Source organism: Mauremys reevesii, linkage group 23 (assembly GCF_016161935.1).
Source record: "Mauremys reevesii isolate NIE-2019 linkage group 23, ASM1616193v1, whole genome shotgun sequence".
Classification (NCBI taxonomy): Eukaryota; Metazoa; Chordata; order Testudines; family Geoemydidae; genus Mauremys; species Mauremys reevesii.
The window spans coordinates 11,420,506-11,447,400 of NC_052645.1; the positions used below are offsets into that span (position 1 = coordinate 11,420,506).

A 26,895-nucleotide genomic window follows, 5' to 3' on the forward strand; every position below is an offset into this window, starting at 1 on the left:
TGCAAAGGATCAGCAGCCGTTTGAGGTTCATTATTATTAGAGTAGCAAGTAGCAGCCCCAGCTGAGATCAGGGCTGCATTGTGCTGGCTGCTGAGACAGTTTAGACTCTCCAGCTTACAGTCGCTGCAGGAGACAGGCAAACAGAGTAATAAGAGTTTATAGCCAGGGGAACTGAGACACACAGAGAGACTAGGTGACTAGCCCAAGGTCCCACAGGGAGTCTGTGGCAGAGATAGGAATTAACCTCACAGCACCTGAACCACAAGCCCCTCCTCCTCTGCTGGGAGAGCAGCCGCATTCGTGAGTTTCTGCTGGATTTCATGCTTGTTCGACAGCCCCGCAGAGTGGAGTCTGGCACGGAAGGCCTTCCCCTCGCGCCTTGGAAAAACCATGACGGAAAAGGGATCCCAATCTATATGGCCTATTTTGGTCTTGGCCTCTCTCATGAGACTGCCAGCAAGGAGTCTTAGCCAGCGGGGTGCTTGCACACTGATCGGAGGTCTGCGACCACCCAGCTCCTTTCACACCAGGCCACCAAACAGCACCAGAGGAGAACTCGCAGAAAGGGGTTAGATTCGAGGTGGCAACCCACCCAGATGTTCTGTAGCCTGTCACCAATCCTCTAAAACAGTCCATCCACTTTTGCCACGTTCAGGTCTTTCCCCTCCTCTCCTGCTCTTTCTCCTGCTCAGAAACCGGACGGAGGAAAATTCCAATGTTTCCCAAGCCCTAAGAAGCCCGTTCACACTGAGATGCCATTATGGGATCAGCCCCTCCAGGCTGAAATGCAGGGCTCAAAGGAAGGACTGCAGCTTCAGGCAAACCTGGCAGCCTCTCCCAGGAGAACAGGGGAAGGATGCTCCAGTGATTGGCGCACAGACCTGCAACGGATGAGCTGAGAGTTCAAGGCCTGGCTCTTCCACTGACTCCTTGTGCCTGGCTGGTTCCAGATGTTATTTTAAAACAAAAACGTAGCTACGCTGTATAAATCCTAGTGTAGACACACATATACGAGCAATAAAGTGCTTCTGCTGGTATAGCTCATGTCTCTCAGAGAACAGGTGCAAGCTCTGCCAGTAGAAGCAATTTTATGCCAGCATAAACTGGGTCTACACTAGGAGGCTTTGCTGGTATATCTCTGCCAGTACAGTTATGCCAGCAAAACTTTTCAAGTGTAGACAAGGGGCATGTCTATGCTACAGTAGCTCAGCTACAGTGCTGCAGCGTAGCTGGAAGCCTACAGAAGGGGTTGTCTGTCGATCCGGTTAATCCGAAAAGTGGTAGCTAGGTTGATGGAAGAATTCTGGGCACTCAGGGCACGCTATTTTTCACACGCTGAGTGACATAGCTAGGTTGATCTAATTTTTAAGTGTGGGCCAGGCCAAGGCTTTGGGCTCTGTGCCTCAGTTTCCCATATTTGAAATGGGGGTAATGCACGCTGTGAAGAGAAATGCACTGAAGGTTGGGAGGTGGTAGGGGAAGGGGAACTGAGTGAGCACCTATGATAGATAGAAGGGAATTGGGAAGCCCGGTAGCATGAGTCACTTAACACTGGACAAACCAGTAGGGAAATACACAGCCGGGGAAACCCTCCGCTGGCCCCCGGGCAAGACGGGCAACCTCTCCTCCGTGATGCTGGGCAAACAACACCGCAGACATCTCTTTCCAAGGCCCCAGGAGATGACGTCCCTCTTCCTGCTCCCGTCACCAGCTGCTCAGGTTGGCATCTTTTTCCCTTGCAGGGCGCCAGTGCCTGCACTTGTCACCTAAGTACCGTGCTGGCAGTGGGGAGGGGGTTCCGCCAAACAAGGGGTCTTACGCAGTCATGGGATGCCTGACGGGATTTTTATCAGCTCACCCATCCCTATGGTCTCTGAACACTTCAGTGCTCAGAATCCAAATGGAGACCACAGCATTCGTCACTCCCCTGGGCCCTTTGGTCATAGGGGACAGCAATTCCCCGGCCACATAAGGTTCTAGAGCATAGGGCTGGATCAGTGTCTTCCTGACCCCAGCCAATTAGTGGTTGGCACATGCCCTGAAGCATGAGAACTGGTATCTCATGTAACTAATGAGATTCTCTTTTTAGCAGGTTTAAAATCAGGGGGTTCAGGCAAGTTTCTCCTGGTCTTAGACTCCCACGTGGATTTTAGTCTGCCAACAAGCACAGGGGGAGCATCACTCCCTGAAATGGGGAAAGCCCCTCACATGGGTTCCTTTAGAGTTGTACCAACTAACTCATTCAGGGCCCATGGCCACCCCTGTGCTTTGACCGTAGCGTATTCCCTGCTGCATCCCTTCACCCACCTGCTATGAGACACAAGGGCAGCCTGAAAAGTAAGAGGCAGGGGGATAAATCCCTCCCTGGTGACACTCTGCCAGGGCCAACAAAGGGACACCAAGGGTGAACTGGGCTCAGCGCATTTTAGAGGCTTCTTTGCAAACAGACACACGTTTGTTGAGCAGCTGAGCTTGCCTGGCATCGTCCTGTCTCACTTCATTTACACAGTTACAACGGGTAGGCAGTGTTTGTTGCTTGGAAGCCTGATGAATAAAATGCACTGTCACCACTCCAGGGCCCTGCTGCCTACGCATCAGGCTGGCCAGAGATTCTCACCTTGAAGGGACTGGAGAAATCACCTCTCTCTTTCCCATCACAGCTTCCATGGGATCAAATACCAATGCTAGCCTGCACCCCCGAGTTGCCCACAACTTCACAGCAGCAGCGAGGATAGAACTCAGATCCTTTTGCTCGAAGAGCACAGGCCCCTGCCAGAACTAAAAGAGAATCCTCATTAGCTGTTAGCAGTACAGGGCATATGATGCACAGATGAGCAGTTCTAACTCCATCATGGGGTAGTGGTACACATCCTAACCAGAGAATTATAATATTCATAGAGGGTGGACATATATTTGTGTGTGTGAGTACTAAATAATGAAAAATATACTACAATATCCCATTGTCACGATCCCAAACACTACAGTTGCAATAATGCTACTGTGGAGTTCGTTTATATGTATGATACATATCATGACCCTGATAACAGTAGCCATACAGGGCTGATGTACAGTATTACAAAGTCCTGTATATAGATTCATTGGGTGAAATTCTGGCCACACTGAAATCAGTGGGGAAAATTCTATTGGTTTCAACGAGCCACAATTTTACTGATAGATTCTAAGGCCAGAATTGGCTATTACAATCATCGAGTGTGATCCCCCTCCATAGCACCAGCCAGAGAATGTCGTCCAGTGACTCCAGTATTAAGTTCACATCTCATGACCGAGCCAGAGCACTCCTACAGAAAGGCTTCCGACCTGGATTTAAATCCATATCACGGCTGTTTGAACGTTGGTTTTCTGACTAAACAAACATTTTCACAGACAGTATCATAAAAAAGATTTCTGACAAACATTAAAAACAGTTTTCAGCAGGGCTTTTTTTCCATGAAAAGGCCAAATTTCCCAGTGGAATAAACATCCATTTTCCAAGCAGTTCTGCTATATCCAGACTTTATCGTTCTCTAAAACCTCCCATCTGAGGATCTCCAAGAAAGAACAATCTAATCTCACAGTCCCACAGGGAAGTAGGCAGATGAATATTATCCCATTTTACAGAGAGAAAAACTGAGGCAGAGTGCAGCCTGCTTCACAGCCCCAAACCAAAGCCTCCTGTTTAATGGCCCCATACTTTAACCAGCAGACTGCCCTGCTACAGACCGGACAACAAGACTCACTCCCTGCTCCAGGAGGATTAAAATCAGATACGATCACCTTTCCCTCTCTCTCAGCCAAGCTTCAGATGTTAAGCAGTAGTGATCATTGGCCCCAGACCATGCCAGCTCCCTTAAAGAACACAGAGGGCTGCAAACTTTCAACCCATTTGAAGCTGAACTTTTTCAGCCTCGAGTTTTGCCTATTTCACGCATCTCCTGCAGAACAATGTTCTGTCCCTGAAGAAGAACAGCCCCCCTCAACACACACACACACAAGCTGGGGGTTTATCCACCCCTCCCCACCCCAGCTCTGAGCACCACAAAATGACAGACTAATTCTGGTTCACTTTGTCTCCTTTCCTGAGCTGATATATTGGCCACCCTCTTCCATTTTTATGGTCACTTTCCTCAATCATCATAACATCTTACAAAGCCACCAGGAAATTATCCTGCTCAGTATCACACTGTCGCCTGCGTAGCTTTAGAAGAATTTAAGCAATTTAAGTCCCATAATCTTTATCTTCTGCATTTCCCCCTTTTTCCTTTATCCCAGGCTCTTTATCTTTCTCTCTCTCTCTCTCTATATATATATATATTTTTATTCTCTATTACGATGCCATCCAGATTTTTATCTCTAATAGGACTCGGCTATTTTCTCAAATCACCTGCCTTTTGCTAATGCCAAAAATCCTTTTCCTTTTTAACAGACGGGCTAGATTATCTCATCTGACCACTCTCTTCCTTACTGTCCACCCACAAGTGGTCGGGAGCCCCTTTCAGTGCTGTGCCACCACAAGTAATCATGGCCATTACATAAGTTATTGTAGCCTGAAAGAATGAAATTTCTCTTCTGCTTTCATGCCTCTAAATTTCTGGAGCCTCCTGCATTCCTGTGCAAGGCAAAGAATGTGGGAAAGCCCCCAGGAGAAGGGCTGGAGAGTTATTTAAATTCCATGAGCTGGATTTGCTATTGCACTGCTCCGGTTTTATTCTGGCAGAACTCCAGTGGAATCAGTGGAGTTACATCTGTGGGAAACTGGACCATACCACCGTCGTCTTAATTCCCCACCCATGAGTTGTTTGTAGAGAACTTTTGGAGGCTCAATCTCCTGGCAACCGGGAAAGATGTGCCAGAATGATGCCCATATAAGTGGCTCTGGAATGGTGCAGGAGGGCAGACAGCAGGCGGTTGATATTTTGTACTGGCACCAATTTCAAGGGGACAATTTTGCATCCACAATTAACTGCAGCAGAGGCAGAATTGGCTGTGGGCATTTACCCCAGAGGTTTTCCAAGCTGCCTGGAGGAATTAGAAGCCCAGTTTCCCACGGGATTAGCAGGAGTTGCACATTTTGTAAAATCTCAGCCTGCCAGAGTATATGGCTGCCCCTGCAGACCAGTTTGACACCCACTTAGGGACCAATTCACCGCTTCACTGCACCTTGCGTTGCCATTTACACCAGCGCAAAGGGGTGTAAATCAGAACTGCAAGACATTACACCGACTGCAGTAGTGGATGTGTGACTAAACCCAGAATCTGCTACTCTGTAACTCAGAACTGCTCGCCGCACAGATGGGCAGCGGCTTAACTCAAGGGGAGTTGAAACCCATTTAGTTAAACCAATGCAAAAGGCCACACGGACACGGATTTCAGTTTAAACCAGGTTTTATTCCTGTGCAAGGTGGCTCACTCCTTAACAGCCGACGGGCCTGGGGCTGGCCAACCCTGATTGCTAAAAGGCGTATACCTGGTAGCTGCAGTGAGGGGCAGATCCTCAGGAGCCTGAGAAGCTGCAGCTGACCCCCCATACACACACTAATGGGAGAGAGACACTGAACTGGGGGTTGGGACCTGGCTGGCCGGTTTCTACCTGAGGACTGACTAAAGTAGAGAGGGTGAGGAAGGAAATGCTTCCCTTTGACTGTGTTGGTTGTTTTGTTTGAGCTCTGAAGAAAGAGAAGGAAAGGGCCAGAGCGGGAGCTCAGGTGGCCACTGACCCTGCTACAGTTTGGGTTTAGCTTAGGGCAGTTAGGAACTGGTTCAAGCTAAAACCAAACGGAGCCGCTGGTAAACCAGAATGAAAGTGTCCACAAAGCGGTGTGTAACCCTGTGAATAAACCGGGGCAGATTTGTGTGTGGACAGGCCTGGGTTCATAAATCCAAAAGGGAGCGGGAGGGGGCTCAGCAGAGCAGGGGGATTTTCACCATATTTGGAATGTCTTTCACATCCCAGGTCAGGTGGCCGTGCCTTGTTCACAGGTACGCTGCTGGAGGCAGCTCCTGCAGGGAAGGGATATTTCGATTGTAAGGTCTTCATGGCAGGGCTGTCCGCTAATCTCTATTTGTGCAGGGCCTAACACCATGGGACCCCACTTCTAGGTGGCCCTGACTCACTACTGTCATGAATGTGATTAATAAGGTCACACATCCTCCTGTGGATATAACTATGGTGCCTTCAAGCAGCTGGAGACTTCACGAAAGGTGCTGCTCCTTGAGCTTGAGTCGTAGTGTAAAGCTGACAGACCGTGGTCATCAGCAGGATGGATTGAACCTGGAACCTCTGGAGCTTAGTGCATGAGCCTCAACCCCACCGGCTGCTAGCTCAGGCGGCAGAGCAAACTCATCCAACTCTCTCTAAGTGGTCTCGGTGCCACTGAATGGGACAGAGCCCCACCCCCGGCCCGCGGTTTTAGAGCCCAAGGTTTCCAGCCCTGGTACGATGGTGTCCATGGCCACAGATCTGGGGCCTCCGTGCCCACAGTGTGCCATTCCCTTTGCTACAGTGACTCATTCCAACAGCAGGGCGGCTGCGAGATCCTTCGCCAGGCCTTCCCCGTTGCAGGGGAGGAAGGCACGGGGGACAGCGTGCATCCGCCTTCTAAACATCCCATCTGCCATGTCTTATTAATCACTAATTGTTACCACACCCAGGCAGCAGCTCTCCTACTGCAAGCTGGAGGCAGGGCCCTGTTTTAAAGCCATGTGTTAGGCAGAGCATGATTCCTCATGTGATAACAGGACAGTTTCTGATGTGCAGAGGCAGCTGATAAAAAAAAACCAAGGCTGGTGACTAAGCCAAGAGATGCTTGACATGATACATCCCAGGCTTTTACCTCACACTCCGTCCAAGATCTAAATCAAGATTGCACGAGGCCGAGCTCGCCGCTCATCAATTGCAATACGAGTCAAGGCTTTGAAAATGACAAGAAACTCTCCACCGCAGAAACTGAGATTTAAAAGTGAAAATAGCAACGCTCTGGGATGTTATTAGGGCACTTCATATATATGCTGGATATATTTAAAGAGGACAGGAGCTGAGGAAATGACAAATGGTGGGTAATTCAGTGAAAGAGAGTCTCTATTCCTAGCAGGACAAATGTTCTCTTTCACCGGCAAGGCGGCATTATTTTAGCTCTGCTTAATGCTGCCATGCCCTCATCCTGCTCTAGCAATTCCTGCTCCCGGCTCGTACCCTGACGGACGTAGGCCAGGGCAGTTACTAGCAGAGGTGGTCAAAGCCTCTCCGTCCCCGAGCTGATTAAGCGAGCACAAGTTGAAGCCCCAGATCCCAGTAGCGTGGCACGGCAGAGCGGGGCCGCCCAGAGGATTCAGGGGGGCCTGGGGCAGAGGACCTTACCAATCCCAGGGCAACAATAGCATAGCTTGGCAGGTAGGTGTGTCTGTGTACAGTCCAGGAGAGAGGTCACTGAGTCCAGCTGGCACAATATCCACTCATAAGCGATATGCCAGGTTTTAATCCCCATCTTCCAGTCAAAAGAGGGCAAAGGGCCTGATTTTAAAGGTATTTAGGTGCTTAACTCCCATGGAAATCAATAGCAGCTAAGTGCCTAAACAGCTTTAAAACTCGGGCTCTCAGGACTCTGTTGTTACAAGTGGTGGGGCTCTGAAAGATGACACCACCAGAGCCCCCGCTCAGTGAATCAACGCTGCCACCTCCCAAGGCCAGGTCCAGCAACACCCTGGTTATTCGTTACTATTAACAATCCCGTTTATTGCAGTTGTGCCTAGGCTTCGATCAGGAACAGGGTCCCATGGTGTGAGGCCCTGCGCTTGCATAGAGTAACAGCGTCCCTGACAGACCCTCCTCGCTCGGCCATAACACAACCTCCAGGATCGTGCAGCCAACCAGTCAGCGAGCTGCATCATCATCGACTGCTCCCGACACAGAGAGCGATTCCTGGAGCTAAATCAATGCCTCCGACCAACCCACCTCCCGCCAGGCTCATGCTGAAACGCTCCCCTGAGCCCTGCTTGGTTTGGGCTTCAGGAACGTGACTGACACCAGCACGATGAAGGGGGAGGCTTTTAACGAGCATTAGTAATAACGGATGGGCAGGGACAGGGTTGTTTTCCCCTCCACAGGCCACAGAGAGGCAGCTTATTTAACACACCCCACGATGGGGTAGGTAGGGCTGATGCTCCCATAGGTCAGACTCTGCCGCTCAGCTTCTCAGTGCTTGATCGCGCTAGATCAGGGGTCGGCAACCTTTCAGCAGTGCTGTGCCGAGTCTTCATTTATTCACTCTGATTTAAGGTTTCGTGTGCCAGTCATACATTGTAACATTTTTAGAAGGTCTTTTTCTATAAGTCTATAATATATAATTAAACTATTGTTGTATGTAAAGTACATAAGGCTTTTAAAATGTTTAAGAAGCTTCATTTAAAATTAAATTAAAATGCAGAGCCCCCCGGACCAGTGGCCAGGACCTGGGCAGTGTGAGTGCCACTGAAAATCAGCTCATGTGCCGCCTTCGGCACGTGTGCCATAGGTTGCCTACCCCTGCGCTAGATCCACCCGAGCAAGGCCTGGGCCCAGTCCTGCAGCCCCTGGTGAAAGACATCTCATGGAAGGCACTAGGACTCCTTGGGGAAGGGGTGAGGTGGGGTGGGGGGCTACACAGGCAGGAAAAGGTTCACAGGATCCAGCCAGAGCAGCGTGACTGCGTCAGTTCCTCTGGCTAGTGGCGCTTCCTCGCTCCAGGCAAGCCGGCTGTGGGGCCCGCCCGTGGCCCCGGCGTGCCGCAGCTGGGCACTCTGCCACAACGAGAGCTCTGCGCATGTTGCCAAAGGGAAGGGTTTTCCGAAAGTCCTTGTGAGGCACAGCACGCGGGGCAAACGGACACTACACGATATAGGGCAGGACCTCCCCCCACCTCCATCCTAGCAAAGACCATTCCCTGCCCCTGGGCAGGAGAGAACACCTCCCTTAGCCTGGATTTCTGCTGATCCATTTCCCCTTCTTTATGGAGGCAGCCTGATATATTTCCCCTCCAAACAACAACCAAAGATTTTTAAATTTGGGGGCACTGGGGGATGTTTTGTTCCTAACAGCTTGATGGGGCGGGGGGAAGTTATCTTACATATGTCAGGAACATCAGGTCTTGTCCTCCCTGTGTTTGCTGGATAGCTCTTTGGAGGACACAGCTGTGGTCTGGGAATCTTCCCAATTCCAAATCTTCCCTGGGGGCAGGCGATCAATTCTTTTAGCAAAAGGAGTTTTATCCCTACTGTTAAACAGGTGTTTGAGTTAAATAGATGCACACAAAAACAAACACCCTTTTAAACAGGCTGACTGCAGACTGCTTCCTCTCCCGAGTGAGCAGATTTCACACACACCCGTGGTTTCCTGCAGTGATGTGAACCTAGCAGGTCTCCAACGGGCCATAGAATCTTCCAGGAAAAATGGGGCAGACAAGACCTGAATCGCTAATGTAGAACAAGCTGGGTCGGGGGAAGAAATCACAAGGCTGTTAAAATCCCTTCTCTGGTCTTCTTCAGCCAGTATAAGGAAGCAACAAAGGGGAGTAATCCATTATTTGTTTTTCCTTTGCAGGTCACCTTTTCAAGATATAGACAGCGCCTCTTTCCCGCAGTGGGATCATTCTTTGTATTGCTGGGCAGCCTCGTCGCATTGGCCAAGATGACAAATACACAGCTGGTATTTTGCTTTGCTTCATGTTAAAATACATATATAAATGCTGCTCCGTATTCCCTCTGCTGGGGCTTGATAGAGGGATATTAAACAACAAGCAGTTATGGCAGAGAACTAAGAGGGAGACGAAAGCCTGTTACATTCGGTGGCTCTTTGAGGAGCCCAGGTGGGAGAAGGGAAAGACACCCACAGTGAGGCACTTAAAGAGTTTGGTGCTTGGGCCAAATTGTAAAAAGGCCCCGCCCACGCCCGCCCATCGCCACCACGACCCTTCTGCCCTGTGCGCACGGCTGCAGAGCCAGGCACATGCAGAGCCCTCAGCTACGTGGTGACTGTGTAAAGCCCTCTGCACTGGGCACTACTGGGGAGCTGCACCGCCACTGCTGCACTTCTCATCCGGGTGCAGCACTATCCGTTCCACCACCGGAAGGCTCAAGCCGTCTGTGCAAAATGCTTGTCCGTTTCCACCCTCTCTGCACAGGGCCTGGTTCACCTGCTCCCCTTCCAGGCTGCATTGCAACCACGGTTTTACTTTTCTGAGCATGGGACGCATGCAGGCTGCCCGGCCACGCGGTACGCAAGCCTTCTTCCCCACCCTCCCTCCGAGGGCCTAGCCAAAGCTCACTGGGACTTCACGGGGCTTTGAATCGAGCCCTGAGAGCCCCCACGCAAAGCTCTGCTCCTGCATTTCAGTCCTAACACGTTTGCCATTCCATGGGGCCTCCCCTGCACAGAGATTGCCGCTAGGAGCCACTCGGCAATACTGACGGTGATCCAGCAGACAGGAGAACCAGGCCGCCGCTGATAAAGGACATGCTCCCTCTACGCGGGCGTAGTGGTGGTGAACGGTGCTGGATTGAAAATCCCGAAGAGGGAACGTCTCCGGGACTGATCTCCTTTAAACCGCTGTCCAGCTGGATTAGCTCCACCGAAGCCACAAGAGTTACTCCACATTGACACCGATACGAGAGCAGAACCAGCAGTAACGGACATAGTGGGGGCAGCCGCAGGGCACTGATCAGCCAGTGTACCCCCCTCCTGACCTGGAGGTGAGGGGAATTCAAGGTCCACTCACTCCTTGACCTGTCTCCTGAGGCTACCAGGAAAGGAACCCAGACCCAATGGCTCTTTGTTACAAACATCTGTCCACTACCAGTCTCCTGAGCCAGAGCCTGCTCAGATTGTACAGCACCTAGCGCAATGAGATCCTGGCCCAGAACTAGGGCTCCTAGGCGCTATGGTCATACCAATAACAATGAACTTGAGGGGCTAAAATTAATCTCTGCTGTAAGACCAGAGTAGCCCCAGGGCTGAATCTAGCCCGGTGCTTGTGAAGGGAGCCCTGTTGCACAGTCAGTTTTGATGTTTGCTGGCGCTTGCTGAAAGCACAATGGCAGGGAAAGTGGAAGGAAACAAACCACAGGATTCTGTAAAGTCTCTTTTGGTGATTTTTAATACCATAAGCTCTGAAATAATCTATTGACTTAAAAAGCGTTTCCTCCCTGCTTTCTTCTGAGTAATTTCTGGTTTTGTTCTGCCAATAAACATTTGTTCCATAAAAGCCCTAAAATCTTCTTGGGCTGGCTTTTAATCCCAACTGCAAACGGCCAGGCAATGGGTGCCAGCTTTCACACCATGGCCAGCTGCCCAGGACAGACAGGGGCGTACGGCCGCAGAGCACAGATCAGAATCCAGGTCCAGATCCTCAGCTGGGGTAAATCAATGGAGCTGCACTGACTTCACTGGAGCTGTAGCAGTTTACAGCAGCTCAGGATCCAGCCCTGAGCGTGTGGAGCAACGTGCAGGTGGCGTTTAGAGAGGGACAGCCGTGCCCATTCTCTCTGGGTACGTCTTCACTGCAGAGCGAGGCTAACCCAGGTGCCGATTGTCTAGGCCAGGGGTCGGCAACCTTTTTGAAGTGCTGTGCCGAGTCTTCATTCATTCACTCTAATTTAAGGTTTCGCGTGCCGGTCATACATTTGAACGTTTTTAGAAGGGCTCTTTCTGTAAGTCTATAATATATAACTAAACTATTGTTGTATGGAAAGTAAATAAGATTTTTAAAATGTTTAAGAAGCTTCATTTAAAATTAAATTAAAATGCAGAGCCCCCCGGACCGGTGGCCAGGGCCCGGGCAGTGTGAGTGCCACTGAAAATCAGCTCATGTGCCGCCTTCGGCACCCGTGCCATAGGTTGCCAACCCCTGGTCTAGGCTAACTAGGGTGTGAGCTGTGCAGCCAGCCCACAGAGCCCTGCTTGAGTGACTGGGTCATCCCTGGGCTCTGGGGGGGGGGGGAACTACAGACCAGTTAGTTTAACTTCTGTGCCAGGGAAGATAATGGAGCAAGTAATGAAGGAAATCATCTGCAAACACTTGGAAGGTGGTAAGGTGATAGCCAGCATGGATTTGTAAAGAACAAATCCTGTCAAACCAATCTGATAGCTTTATTTGGTAGGATAATGAGTCTTGTGGATAAGGGAGAAGCAGTGGATGTGGTATACCTAGACTTTAGGAAGGCATCTGATACGGTCTCGCGTGATAGTCTTATCAATAAACTAGGCCAGTGTTTCCCAAACTTGGGACATCGCTTGTTTAGGGAAAGCCCCTGGTGGGCCGGGCCGGGCCGGTTTGTTTACCTGCCGCATCTGCAGGTCCAGCTGATCGCGGCTCCCACTGGCCGCGGTTCGCTGCTCCGGGCCAATGGGAGCTGCTGGAAGTGGCACGGGCTGAGAGACATACTGGCCGCCGCTTCCAGCAGCTCCCATTGGCCTGGAGCAGCGAACCGTGGCCACTGGGAGCCGTGATCGGCCGGACCTGCTGATGCGGCAGATAAACAAACCAGCCCGGCCTGGCAGGGGCTTTCCCTGAACAAGCAGCATCCCAAATTTGGGAAACACTGAACTAGGCAAATACAATTTAGATGGGGCTACTATAAGGTGGGTGCATAATTGGCTGGATAACCGTGCTCAGAGAGTAGTTATTAATGGTTCCCAATCCTGCTGGAAAGGTATAACAAGTGGGGTTCTGCAGGGGTCTGTTTTGGGACCGGCTCTGTTCAATATCTTCATCAATCACTTAGATATTGGCACAGAAAGTACGCTTATTAAGTTTGCAGATGATACCAAACTGGGAGGGATTGCAACTGCTTTGGAGGACAGGGTCATAATTCAAAATGATCTGGACAAATTGGAGAAATGGTCTGAGGTAAACAGGATGAAGTTTAACAAAGATAAATGCAAAGTGCTCCACTTAGGAAGGAACAATCAGTTTCATACATACACAATTGGAAGAGACGGTCTAGGAAGGAGTACAGCAGAAAGGGATCTAGGGGTTATAGTGGACCACAAGCTAAATTTAAGTCAACAGTGTGATGCTGTTGCAAAAAAAGCAAACGTGATTCTGGGATGCATTAACAGGTGTGTTGTGAGCAAGACACGAGAAGTCATTCTTCTGCTCTACTCTGTGCTGGTTAGGCCTCAGCTGGAGTATTGTGTCCAGTTCTGGGCACCGCATTTCAAGAAAGATGTGGAGAAACTGGAGAGGGTCCAGAGAAGAGCAACAAGAATGATTAAAGGTCTAGAGAACATGACCTGCGAAGGAAGGCTGGAAGAATTTGTTTAGTTTGGAAAAGAGACGACTGAGAGGGGACATGATAGCAGTTTTCAGGTATCTAAAAGGGTGTCATAAGGAGGAGAGAAAACTTGTTCACCTTAGCCTCTAAGGCTAGAACAAGAAGCAATGGGCTTAAACTGCAGCAAGGGAGGTTTAGGTTGGACATTAGGAAAAAGTTCCTAACTGTCAGGGTGGTTAAACACTGGAATAAATTGCCTAGGGAGGTTGTGGAATCTCCATCTCTGGAGATATTTAAGAGTAGGTTAGATAAATGTCTATCCGGGATGGTCTAGACAGTATTTGGTCCTGCCATGAGGGCAGGGGCCTGGACTCGATGACCTCTCTTGTGAAAGATCTGCTCTGTTTGTGAGCACGGCACCGACACGGGGCACGTTACGGGCGTGTCTTCCGGGTAAAGGAGCTTGAATTCAATAGAAATGATGGGCTTGCCTGGTCCCTTTAGCAGCGGCGTTAAATGAGGATTCGGTGATAAACCACGGATTATGGCACGTCGTTCTTTACGGAAAATGTGGATTTTAAAATTCCAGCCTGTCTAATAAAAAGCAAATCAACGGATCTCGACAACGCCTTTCACTTCCAGCGAGATGGAGATTAGCCAGCTCCATTGTTTTCGGATGAACGCAGCCCCGGCTCAGCGACAGCAGCAGCTTCACTGTGTCTCTAGGGGCCCTCCGGCCTCTGTTGTGCAGCACCAGATACCACTAAAACTCAGGAGTTGTGTGTGGGGAGGAAACAAACAAATGGATTAAACTGTGCCCCCTCGAAGCTAATATTGCAACAGTCTTGAACCAGGCCCTGTCCCAAGGCGCTTGCAATCTCTCCTGCACACCCCATGATGAGTCTATGCTCTTCTGCTGGGAGCCGGGTTCTCATTAACACTAAGGCCTTAAAGCCGGCTTAAGCTTACACCTTTATGGCTCCATTACGCTGCCCAAGAGGCGTACAGGGGCCGGAGTGCCAATGAGAATTAGCCCCCTTGAGGTTTACGTGCAAACAGCCTGTTTCGTCAATATGGATCTGCTAGCACAGGCCCCCACCGCAGGGCGGTGTCGTCGGGCGGCTGCCCCACTCCAGTAAAGAGGGGTTCAAGCAGCCCCGCAGCGGCTGCGGCTGGGAAAAGCTGAGCTGATGGGGAAAGCAGCCACGGCTGTGGCCAGCTCAATCAGGGCCCAGCTGGCCCTTATGAGAGGACTGTGGGCCAGGAGACTCTCTCTCTAACTTCTGAGAGAGAAGGGCCTGGCTGCCTGGGAGCTGAGCAGGGCACAGGGAGCTCCAGTCTAGCAAAACCCCAGGCTGCAGGCCTAGTTAAAGGCCCACAAACATGGTACCGGGGCAGCCCAGAGATAGGCAGAGGCAGCTGGTCCAACCCGCCCTTGCCAACGATGAATGGTTTATAGATTGTGTCTGCCCCAGTGAGCCCGGGGCTAGATGGGGACTGGCAGTAGATTAGAGAGACAAGGTGGCTGGGGGAATATCTTTTAGTGAACCAACTTCTGGTGGTGAGAGAGACACGCTTTCGCGCTACACGGAGCTCTTCGTCAGGTGTGGGAAAGGTACTCCCAGTGTCACAGCTAAACAGAAGCTGTTCAGCAGAAGTAGTTCCCGTATATTCTAAGAGCACATCTACCCCGCAAACTTTTGCTGACCTAAGATACATCCGCATCAAGCTGCTGCGGTTAGTATATCACTCGTCTGCGGACATACTTGGCTCCTCGTGGCGGCACTGGGCGTACCACCCAGGAGTGCTTGTGTTGATGCACAGAGTGGTGCACCATGGGTAAGCATCCCAGCATGCAAAGTGCCACCGTCCCGCAATCCGTGGTGGGGCAGAAACGAGCTGCGGCAGGATGGCTGGGACTGCAGGGTCAATTTCCCACCATGCAATTTTCTCCAGCCCATAATTTTTGCACCTATTTTGAAAATCCCACAAACCTGCACCGCAATCCTAGCTGTCCGCCACCTCTGACAGGCTCATGGAGCCTGCACGGCTGTCATGAGCAGGAACAGCAAACCGCGGCCACTGGGAGCTGCGCCTGCGGACGGTTAACGTCAGCAAAATGTCTCGTGGCCCACAATCAGCCTACCCTGATGGGCCGCAGGTTGCCCATCACTGCAGTAGAGGTTCCTGTGTTTAGAGTCAGATGTCCTGGGTTCACGCCCAGCTGCCGCCCACCCACCCAGAGCCATGGTGCTAACACTAGCGCGGGCCAGTTGGACAGTGAATGGCCATCGCCCAACCCCTAAACTCTGCTCAGTCGCATCGCCTCCACCTAAAACCAGGGCTCTGTTATTGCCATGCTTGTCCAGTCACTCCCCACCCCATCAGCTCAGGGGCTCTCTCAATTAACCCAGTAGCTGGATGCCATCTCCTGGCGCTTAGCTGTAGCACAGGGGTCGGCAGCCTTTCAGAAGTACTGTGCCGAGTCTTCATTTATTCACTCTAATTTAAGGTGTTGCGTGCTAGTCATACATTGTAACATTTTTAGAAGGGCTCTTTCTATAAGTCTATAATATAGAACTAAACTATTGTTGTATGGAAAGTAAATAAGGTTTTTAAAATGTTTAAGAAGCTTCATTTAAAATTAAATTAAAATGCAGAGCCCCTCGGACCAGTGGCCAGGACCTGGGCAGTGTGGGTGCCACTGAAAATCAGTTTGCGTGCCGCCTTCGGCACTGTGCCATACGTTGCCTACCCCTGCTGTAGCAGTAGATGTGTCAAACTGCCCATCTGTCACTTTCCTTTTCAGGCTGGAGGACAAGGCGGTGGGCACCAGAAGACGAGGATTTTAGAACAAAGTTTAAGGGAGTTGGAGTGTCCCTCCCACGGCTAGTCTTGTTATATGGGGCCGCTTCACCCATTTGCCTGCGCAGTAAGTATACAGGTCTGGGCGGGTGTCTAGGCTTTGAGATATTACTGCCATCTAGAGGAAGAAGAGCAGAATCACAGCACCATTCCTAGCTGAGATAGCCCCCAATCCATCCTAAAAAGGAGTTTCATCCAAACTTTTGCCATGGAGCTGTGAACAGGCTCTATGGGTTATTTGGGGTCAGCTTCTGGCCTTCAGTAATAAGGGCTACGATTGGAAATAGCAAGAGAAAGATAAAAATAGAGACAGAAAACGCCACGTATATTGGGAGGCGAAAACAGGATGGCAGGAGCTGTTTCACAAGAGAGAACAGCTGAGTCACCAAATCAGAAACAAGCAATATAGAATGGATGCCGCGGACAAAAGGGAGGCAGGCAGCAGAGTCTAGTGGTTAGACAGGGAGCAGAGAAAACAAGTTGCCTGGGTTCTGTTCCCAGCTCTGTCACCAGCCTGTTGGGTGACCTTAAGCAGGTCACTTCTCCCCTGTGTCTCAGTTTACCCCCTCTGCAAAATGGGGATAATGATACTTACATTTGCAAAGTGCTTTCGGATCCTGGGAAGTTCCAAAAGACTGGAAGAAAGCTAATGTTGTGCCAGTTTTTAAGAAGGGTAAACAGGATGACCCATATAGGCTTGTCAGTCTGACATTAACCCCAGGCCAGGTAATAGAGTGTCTGACGTGGGATATGTCGGAGAAAAACTCAGTTCTCGCTTTTTCGTTTGGGTGCAGCAAAATCAAATACTTTATTATTTCTCCAGTAATTACAATGGAGGGAGAGAGTGCCATAGGACACAGGGTCGCCCCAGTCCTGGACAGGTCTCTCAACTGGTAAACAATTACAGCAAGCCTTTATACCTTTGTTACAGACAATTTCTAGCAATAATACAGATGGTAAAAAGCAACAAATACATTTTGTTTATACATAAGCCTTTCTGCTATCTTATTTGTCTTACTCCTAAAAGACGCCAGCCTGCATATTTGCAAGGTCATAATAACTCTTTACACAGTTCTTGTCCTCTCGCCTCGCACTATCCTTGCTTCTACAAGTCTCACGTCATTAGGGTTACAGTATGGCCTGACTCTTGCTAACTGACTGACATGCATTAAAATCCCCTTCAAATCCTTGTTAATTATTTCCCTGCTTCCACAGATACGATTAATAAAGAATTAAAGGAGAGTGATGTAATTAATGCAAATCAACATGGGTTCATGGACAATTGATCCTGTTACTCTAACTTGATTTTTTTTTAATGAAATTACCTATATCAACCCAATTTGTGATATTGTTGATGTAACGAACTTAGATGTGTGTAAGGTGTTTCACTTGGTATCACATGACATTTTGATTAAAAAACTAGAACGATATCAAATTAACCTGGCACACATTACATGGATTAAAAACTGGCTAACTGATAGGTCTCCAAATATAATTGTAAACAGGGAATCACCAAGTAAGTGTTTTCATAGGGTCCTGCAGGGATCAGTTCTTGGCCCTATGTTGTTTAACATTTTCATCAATGACCTGGAAGCAAACCAAGTCACTGGTAAAGTTGGCAGGTGACAAAAATTGGGGGAGTGGTAAATAATGAATGGAACAGGTCACTGATTCAAAGTGATCTGGATCGATTGGTAAACTGGGCACAAGCAAACAATATGCTTTTTAGTATGGGTAAATATAAACGTATACATCTAGGGACCCAGAACATAAGCCAGATTTACAGGCTGGGGAAAAATCACTCCTGGGAATCAGTGACTCTGAAAAAGATTTGGAGGGTCGTGGATAACCCGCTGGACATGAGTGCTCGATGTGACGCTGTGACCAAAAGAGCTAATGTGATCCCGAGTTGTATAAACAGGGGAATCTCGGGAAGGAATAGAGGAATTATTTTACCTCTGTATTTGGCACTGGTGAATACAGCGACCAGCTCTGGTGCCCACAATTCAAGGATATTGATAAAATTTCTTACTCCTGGGGGAATTCTGCACCCAAAAAAATAAAATTCTGCACACAATATTTCAAAATTCTGCATACTTTTTGTCAAAATAATGCAATATAATCCAGCTAGTTTCAATTATTTTGGTAATTTATTTGAACTACAATACAGTGCATGGGAATGGGAGTGGGGAGCATTGGAGGAAGTCACCAAACCCACTCTGTCTAAAGTAGTGTAGCTAGTGTGGACCCTTCTAGTTATTAGACAACAAATAGATGCCTGTGATGTAACACAGCGTATGGCTGCGTTACATCACAGGCAACTGAAGAGCAAATGAGGGCTGGGGACTCAAACTCACAATTTATGGTGGCTACTGACCATCTCCAGAGAGGTCAGTAGCAAACAGTTCATGGAGCACATTTTGATAGGACATTTTTTCAGTCCAAAAATGTTGACCAGTTCTAATCACTAAGGCACCATAAGCATTATAAGGCCATGCTGTCCTTTACAATAAGGCTCCTTTACAACACTTTGGCATGAAAAGGAGCCTTACATTTTAACACCTGTTTTATGCCCCTGGGGGAATTCACTAAAAACAATGGGAACAATTCACTAACCAGCTAGGCTGCTACATTCTCCTCTGCCAGAGGGCAACAGAGCCTGCCCTGCGCCTACCTCTTCAGAAACACCCCAAAGCCCTGCCCCTCCACGCCGAGCGTGCTGTAATAGCGAGCAAGAGAGACAGAGTCTCTCTCTCACGCACACATGACTACCCAGCTCCTGCCTCGCCAGGTGGTGATTTATATCTCCACTGGCTACTCTGGATGCCCAAACCAACCTATCTGCACTGCATGACTGCTCTTGCAGCTTCCCTTTACTTCCCTGTCAGAAGTCATTTTTCTGCAGGTAACCAAAGAAATCTAAGGGGGGGCATTAATTCTGCACACTCTCAGTGACACAGAACTCCCCCCGGAGTATAAACTGGAGAGGGTTCAGAGAAGAGCCACGAGAATGATTAAAGGCTTAGAACACCGGTCTTAGAATGATTGAGCTCCTTGAGTCTATTTAGCTTAAAGAGAAGGTGACTTGAGGTCTATAAGTACCTACATGGGGAACAAATATTTAATAATGGGCTCTTCAGTCTAGCAGAGAAGGGTATAATGTGATCCAATGGCTGGAAGCTGAAACTAGACAAATTCAAACCAGAAATAAAGGTATAAATTTTAAAATCAAACTGGGATGTTTTTCTTAGAGATTGGTTCCAGGAATTATTCTGGGGACGTTCTCTGGCCTGTGTTATACAGGAGGTCAGACTAGATGACCACAATGGTCTCTCTTGGCCTTGGAATCCTCCGATGAACGTGAGTGCTAAGTACTCTTGAAAAACAACTTACTCCATTGCTAATGCAGAACCTATCTAGAGATTTGGACCCAGATCCTCAGACACATTTAGGTGCCTAGCTCCAAATATCTTCGAGGATCTGGTCCCTGGTGCATTAACTTCAAAGGCCAAGAGAGATTCCTGATTTGCCCCAGTGGTGGAGCTCACGCATTTTAATAGACCTGCACATAATAAGCCAACATAAGCAATTACAGCCAAATTCTATTCTCATTACTAGAATTACGGTAGCACACGGAGGCCCTGTTCAGGATCATCACCCCATTGTGCTAGGTGCTGTACATACACATCAGAAGCCATGGAAGAGCTTACACTGCCCTGATGTCTTTTGGCTCCTACTGAAGCCAACATGCCGCGTCAACCCAATAAGCCATTACCACGGGGGAACTTTGACTACAAAGCCATCTGACAGCTGTTTGTGGCCCGGGTAATACATGGCCAGCGGAGAACTCAGCTCAGACAGCAAGTTTCATCACCTCAGTGGGCTCTCCCTTTGCTGACAATCTCACTAGAGAGGATGAGCATTCAATGGGGCATGGACAGGGAGCTCCCCTCTCACCCGAGAGGTGTCTGCTCCAGCTCTGGGCTGCAGCACATTGGCACGTTAGCACGTGGGGACAGATGAGCAACTCCAGTCCTTGACTCTGCCCCTCCAGCACCTTTCACCAGCATTACATTTGCTTAACGCTTTTTAAAAAATAAATCCACCAGCCCGTTAGCAACACTTCAGCTTTCAGGACATGAACAAGCCGGAATTATTCGAATCAATCAACGGTCATGATAAATCATCAGCTCATAATTAACAATAATGGTTATTAGCCAGGAAAGGCAGAAGGCAGCCAACAGCATAATTTATCTATCCCCTGGCCGCCTTCTTCTTTGGAGGAACAGGACCTACAATTAGCAAACAGCTCTTTGCATAGGCAGAGCCAATTCCCCCTCCTCTCATGCCTCGCCACCCAAAAAACCCCCAAACACAAATTAGATTTGCACGTGTCTTTTAAAAGCCATGCAATTTCCAGAGATGAAAAAAATCATCAATCACAGAAAATCGTACTTGTTACTGGAGATACATTAACAAAATAATCATAAATTGTCTGCCAGCCCTGATTTGCGAACGCATACATTTCTAACGACACGGAAAGGAATCTCATCTTGCTGGTGTAATTAATTATTAACCCTTTGCCTCAAGCTCCAAAAGGCTGAGGTTGGTGGACTATCACACTGCACAAGTCCTGTTTTCATCCCTGGCCCTCTTGATACATGCCTGCCAAGTCCCTGGCCACTGGCCGTCTTCTCAAGAGCTGTTTGCTTTGACCACCTGAGCAGACTTTCACTCCTTAAAGCAGCAAGGGCAGGTGAATAGAATGAGTGCCACACTGGTTCAACTCAAGTGCCATCCTCAGTGCCGGAGAAGCTCAGCATGTCTGCTAGACCAACCACTGAATAATTAGGATATAGAGTAGCTGACCCAGTGAGAGGAAAGAGGGTGTTAACGTCTAAGCCAACTTCACCCCTGCTGTAAATCCAGGGGCAGAAGGATCAATGGTGTTAAACCAGGGATTAAGTTGAAGTGGGTTCTGCTGTCTCAGTGACCCAGGTGGCTCATTACCCCACCTGGATGCAAGACAGGGGCTTTCTGGGGAGAGGGGAAGTAGGGTGCGTGGGCTGAACAGCCCTGAAGAAGTCACCCTAGGAGCAGCTCAGCCAGGGTTGTCAAATTTGGGTTGGATGGATTCCTGGAGCTTTCGTCACATGACATAGTCGTTAATTAAAGACTGATCTTTAATTCTTGGAGACTCCAGGATATCCGGAGGGGGGGTTGGCAACCCTAGCCCCAGGCTGGAGAGGCCTGAGGTGAATTTTATGTTACTTCACTGATTTCTTTGTTAAGAAAGCTAAAGCCCAGGGAGGGGGGAGTTTGGTGAGCTGTGTATGCAGAGAAGGCTGGGAAAGGCTCCCAGTCACACAAAATAACAACCCTAGCTGGTGACTCAGGGGAGCTGGAGTGGACGCTTGCTGGGTACCAGAGACAGAAAACAAATGAGAGGGAGGGAAGCGGAGGAGAGGGAGACAAGGGGAGCCTAGGCCAACAAAGCGCTCCACAAATTCAAACCCACACACCGACACAGGGTGAATTTTAAAACTGTCGCTGGGGAGCTGTGACTTGCCTGCTTGACACTGACACAGCAAATCCCCTCCAGTCTCAGGGCCTTAATTGGCAGCAGCAGCTGGGCCCGAGCAGCTGCTGAACAGGAGTTCCAGCTTATTAGGCACATGCTGACTTGTCATCTTGTCAGGAGCCGCATCTCATTCCAACTCTTTTTTTGGAGGGGGGGGGGAAGGGAGGAGAAAATTGGCTCCTGAGCCTCCCCCACACCAGCATAGGAGACCAGCAATATCCTGCATTTATAGAGCACTTGTCAAAGGTGTGGTTAGGAAAGGCATTATCAGCCTCCCTTGCCACATGCACTCACCACGGCACAGCAGGCTGTCCTCATCCGACAGCCACTCCGGCAGGTCTGCTTCTCCTCGGCCCTCCAGCCAAGCCTCTTGTAGTCCCACTTCCTGCAGGTAACAAGGAGCCCAATAACCAGCTGGGCCCAGTCTTCATCCCAGCTCCCAACTCACTAATTCCCCCCCACACACACTCCATTCTCCTGGGTCTTTGTGCTACTTTGTCTGGTAGCCCTTGGGTGAACCCAGGTCCTGCTTCTCTTGGTTCCACTGATAAGCAGCCAAGGTCTGTGTAGTCAGGGTTCCTGTTCCCACCTCCCCACACGTCCTCCTACCTCATGCCTGGAGGCCTTTCCCCGCACCCCCAGCCCCTTCGCATGCCTGTCTTCCTCTCTGGTTCCCCCCTTGCTTCAGGGCCATGGCTCACAGGATCCCCCTGGGAGTTCTCCAGCAATTCCCAAAGAAAAAGCACAACTAAGACCACGTCCACCAGTCCAGACCGGAGCCTTCATCCTTCTGAGGTCTTCCCACTGCTCTGCTCCAGAGCCAAACATTGACACCACGGCCGGGCTGCCCCACCGGAGCTTTCCCTTAGCTTGAAACCCCCCGCCCCAAAGCTGTAGCGTTGATACTTCTTGCTTAGATGGAAGGGGGTTTTCCATCAATATAGTAAATTCACACCCTTGAGAGGCAGTTGCTAGGCTGACAGATGAATTCTTCCAGCAAACTAGTTGCATCTACAATTGGCATTAGGTCAACCTAACTACTGCACACAGCATGAATTTTTTTCACAACCCTGAGCAATGTAGTTGTGCCATGGCTACAGCATTGCAGACCTACCCAGAGAGGGTTAATAGGAGCCTGGCTGAGAACTAAATTATCCCCCTGCTGGCACCTGCAGAGGTGGTAAGAGGGTCAATTAGCAGGTGCACCTGGGAAACAGTCAGGTTTTCCTTACAAGGACTGAGGAGGCAGAAATGATTGGGAGTCGGGAGACAGGAAAAGCAGCTTCTGGGTAGTCTCAACTAGGGGAAGGCTCCAGGGAGGTAGTTAGGGGTCTGATTTTACTGACATATTGGTGGAACACCTGGTGTGGATGCAGTTATACTGGTATAAATGTATTTATGCTGGGTATAGCTGAGCCCCATTCCCACACAGGAACAGTGATACTTGCATCAAGCAGCTATATTCCCTGCTATGGGGATGGATCTGCTTTAACTGCACTTCAGTGGTACAAGTCAGGTGTATACAGCAGGCCTACATCTTTCTGGAGGAGAAGTGTGGTCGGGTGGTTACAGGTGAGTTACAAAGGATTTTTAAGTAATTAGGCCTAAGCTCTATTTTGCTTCTTTATGGGGGGAAAAGGAAGCCTGGAAGTGTCTTATTTATTACAACTGTCCTTGTTTTGTTGTTTTAACTTTAAAACTACCAGGTCTTGTCTGCACTCTGAAGTTATAAAACGTTCATTGTTTTGGTATAGTTAAAGTGGTACAATTTCCCCCCTTCTTCCCCCCTTCTGTTGTGAGAACAGCTCGTTACTACATGGGAGCTCCTCAGATACTATAGTGATGGGGTGGGCATGTACATAGATGAGTCCAGGCTAGTTTGGAGTGTTCCAAATAGTCTTTCCCACGGGGCACTAGTCCCCAGCCCCAGAGCCTTCCTGGGGATCTGTGGTATTCTCCCGCCTCTTCAGACTAGCGGATAATTTTAAATTCCAAAGGAATTATGTTTTTCACAACCATTCCCTTACATTGCAGCATTTGTACTAGGGCATGTCTCCCCCCCCCCCCCCAAAGTGACTAAAAACGACTGTTTTCATTGTCCAAAAGCAAACTGCTAAGTGGCAAAAAGTAAATCAGACCTTCTCCATTGTTCCGCTTTTCATAATCTGTTATAGCAACCCAGCCGAGGAAACTTGTTCTGAAATAGAAGTGAATTCTCCATCCCATTACACCAGTTTCATTCCAGTGGCAGTCCCTTAACCTCAATAGAGCTGCCCACTGGCCCAAGACTATCAGGCACTGGATTGTTCACCCGACAGCATCCAAATTGATGAACTCAGAAAGCAGCTTCAGTGCCTCTGGGGGCAATGAGAGAATTCCTGGAGGTGTCAGTAGCACGGGCAACCATCACCTGCCCGCACACTCCTGTCTGGTGTAGAGGAGAAGAGAAGCCAGCGCTATCTCCAAAGCAGCTTAAAAGTGCCCAAGCTCCGAGCCCTCCCTCCCTTCCCAAAGAGCAGCAGTTCAGATTTCAGAGCCTTGTCAGAATCAAGCGGCTACAGGAGTAGGCCTGGCAGAGTGGGCTCTGGCTCTGTCGGAGGAGGCAGAGATGAGGGGTTGTGGGTGGGGGAGACAGGAAGGGCAGGTCAGAGGAAAGACGGGTGGAATCAGAAATAAGAGGAAAGAACACAGAAGAAAGGGGTAGCACAATGGAGCCCCTGTGCACTAACCTAATGGATCGCGGTACCATGACACAAGGGGAAGAACTGAGGTTGCAGTAGCAACCCTAATTCTGGCATTTCCTAACTTGACTCACAAAACATCCCTACAGCACTGATACAAGAGGACTGTTTCTCTCATCAGGAGAAGAACACGGTTATTAGAAAAAAGCTTGAAAATCACCTGGTAATGCAGGGGTTAATTAATAGCATTTACAGTTTTCTGAGCCTCTCTCCCTCTCTCTCCCCCGTCCACATTTAGAAGTGGAAGGGGAAGGACTTGATTCTCTACCTGTGATCCTATAGAGACCTCGATTCACGGAAACAAAACAAAAAGCCCACGTTGTAAGCTGATTTTTTTTTTTTTTTCTTTACAAGCCGGCATGTGTAGGAGGGCAAATATGCATAGAAATGTGATTTTCCTACAGGACTCCAGCCCCTTTGCGGAGCATGGGTCTGAATTCCCATACGGGTGGGCTTAAAATTCTCAACCCAAGCATTTTCTAGCCCTTTGCATCGATGCTGCACTCGTTATCAGAGCACCTTGACATGCTTTACAACAGCACCCTGGGAGACAGACAAGAGTTATCCACATCGCAGAATTCAAGTGTTATGATTAGGGTTGCCAATTTTGGTTGGACGTATTCCTGGAGGTCTAATCCCATGACACAATCTTGAATTAAAGCGTAATCTTTAATTCCTGGAGACTCCCAGGCAATCCTGGAGGGTTGGCAACCCCAGTTTATGATATACCCCTAAAGATGTGTATTATTTTACTCCTAAAAATACAGAGATTTGTTTTTAATGTGGCTAGAGTGTGGCCAAGGGGACAGAGTCATAGACTAAGGCAGGGCCGTCCTTACCCATAGGCAAAGTACGCAACTGCGTGCTGCTCCGGCTCGTCCCCATGGCCTCCGCCCCTGCTCTGCCCCAGCCCTGCCCCACTCCACCCCTTCCCCTGAGGACTGCAGCAGGGGTCAGGCCTGCCCTGCACTCACCAGGCAGCGGTAAGTGGAGCGACCCAGCCCCAGACCACTGGAGCCATGTCGCTGGTGACTGCTGGGGGGCAGTTCACCCAGCCTCCCAAGGCTGGGAGCCAGGGGAGCGGAGCAAAGCGGGCTGAGGCGAGATCACTCCATTTCCCGCTGCCCCATGAGTGCAGGGTCGGGCCTGCCCTGGACTCACCGGGCGTCAGGAAGTGGAGCAACCTGGCCCCAACCTGCTCCACTGGCTCGTGCTGGGGGGCAGTTCCCCCCTGCCCCCTTAGCCTGCTGCTGCCCTCCCTGTGGAGGCCTGGGACTAGGCCTGCTCCCCACAGGGGGGCTGCGTAGGGCACCAAAATGGCTAGGGACGGCCCTAGGGCTCAGGAGACCTGGCTCTGTTTCCAGCTCTGTGCCTCTGTTTTCCCATCTATAAAATGGGGAGAGTTATGCTTATTTCCTTTGTAAAGCACTTGGAGATCTACAAATGAAAGGAGTGAGATGTTATCGTTATTACTATAAAATACCACACAGCCCTACACAATGTCTGGAAAATTGACTAGACCCGTCACAAAACATACTTGCCCATCTCGTGATAGTGGGATGTGGGAGAAATAATTTAGTTATTCATTTTTACTTTGCAAGGTTGGTCTGGTACTTAAAGGGACAACTTCAAGTTGGAAATCACAGTTGTGTCCGAAAATTGTTTACACCTCCTCGTGTTACGAAGGACACCTATGTTTTATGTTACTGAAAAGAGTGAGTGAGAAAAGTTTTTTTTTTTCCCTTTCCTACCCCGTTTCTTACCTTACAACTTTGACAGCACTTTATGTAGAGTCAATTTTTCTGTTTCCCCTTTAGAATCAGTCTCTTGCTTCCTTCAAACATCACCAGAGGAGCAGAAAAATCCTGATCAGCATCTCTGCAAAGAATTTTTTTTTAATCTGGGCTTGCGTCTCTGTTTGAATCTTTATGGTGCACAAAGAAGGTCTGCAAGATGGTTGATTTATTATTTTTCAGATTTTTTTTTTAAATCATTGAAATATCAGCCAGGTTGACTCTAGATCTGATGGAGAATCTATTAGGATGTGTATTGTTAGCTGGCTCACCTATATTGAAGAGGTGGAGATGTTTGAATTTTTCGCAGTGACTTCTGTTCTCCACAAAGTTAATTAGTCATTGAAGTTAGTATAAACAAAGCCAAAAAACTAAGAGTTGGAAATAGCCTGGCTAAATATTCCCTTTGTCCCTCCAGTGTTCAACTTTCATTCTCTTTAACTTTTTTGATGTAATTTTACTCGTTCTTCAGTCATGATGGAATCTTCCAGGGAGCCAGGTTATACATTTATAATATATATATATAAAATAAGCAGCATAATGAGGGTGGGGGGAGGAAATCCTCCACACAGCAAGCCACCTGGAAGGCCGCCTTTACGTGTCATAAAGACACAAGCGAAAGCCCATTTTTATTCCAAATACTTTGCTGCTTGTTAAATGTTGCTCAGGAATC

General features: G+C 49.0%; 1 protein-coding gene and 1 long non-coding RNA gene across 4 annotated transcripts in view; one reads left to right on the top strand and one right to left on the bottom strand.

The window, feature by feature from the left end:
• The window catches only part of PTPRU (protein tyrosine phosphatase receptor type U), a 327,477-nt gene extending 305,451 nt beyond the window's left edge, over positions 1-22,026 (bottom strand). For all 3 annotated transcript variants that reach the window (XM_039511303.1, XM_039511302.1, XM_039511300.1), the window contains exon 1: positions 21,983-22,026. In XM_039511303.1, the coding sequence (XP_039367237.1) occupies positions 21,983-22,006 (24 nt within the window). In that variant the 5' untranslated portion in view covers positions 22,007-22,026. The remainder of the gene's footprint in view (positions 1-21,982) is intronic.
• Positions 22,027-22,932: 906 nt separating this feature from the next.
• Positions 22,933-26,512, top strand: LOC120389350. Its single transcript, XR_005590885.1, has 4 exons — positions 22,933-23,260; positions 24,668-24,750; positions 26,031-26,144; positions 26,247-26,512. It is a non-coding gene; the product is annotated as an uncharacterized LOC120389350 (long non-coding RNA).
• The last annotated feature ends 383 nt before the right edge of the window (positions 26,513-26,895 follow it).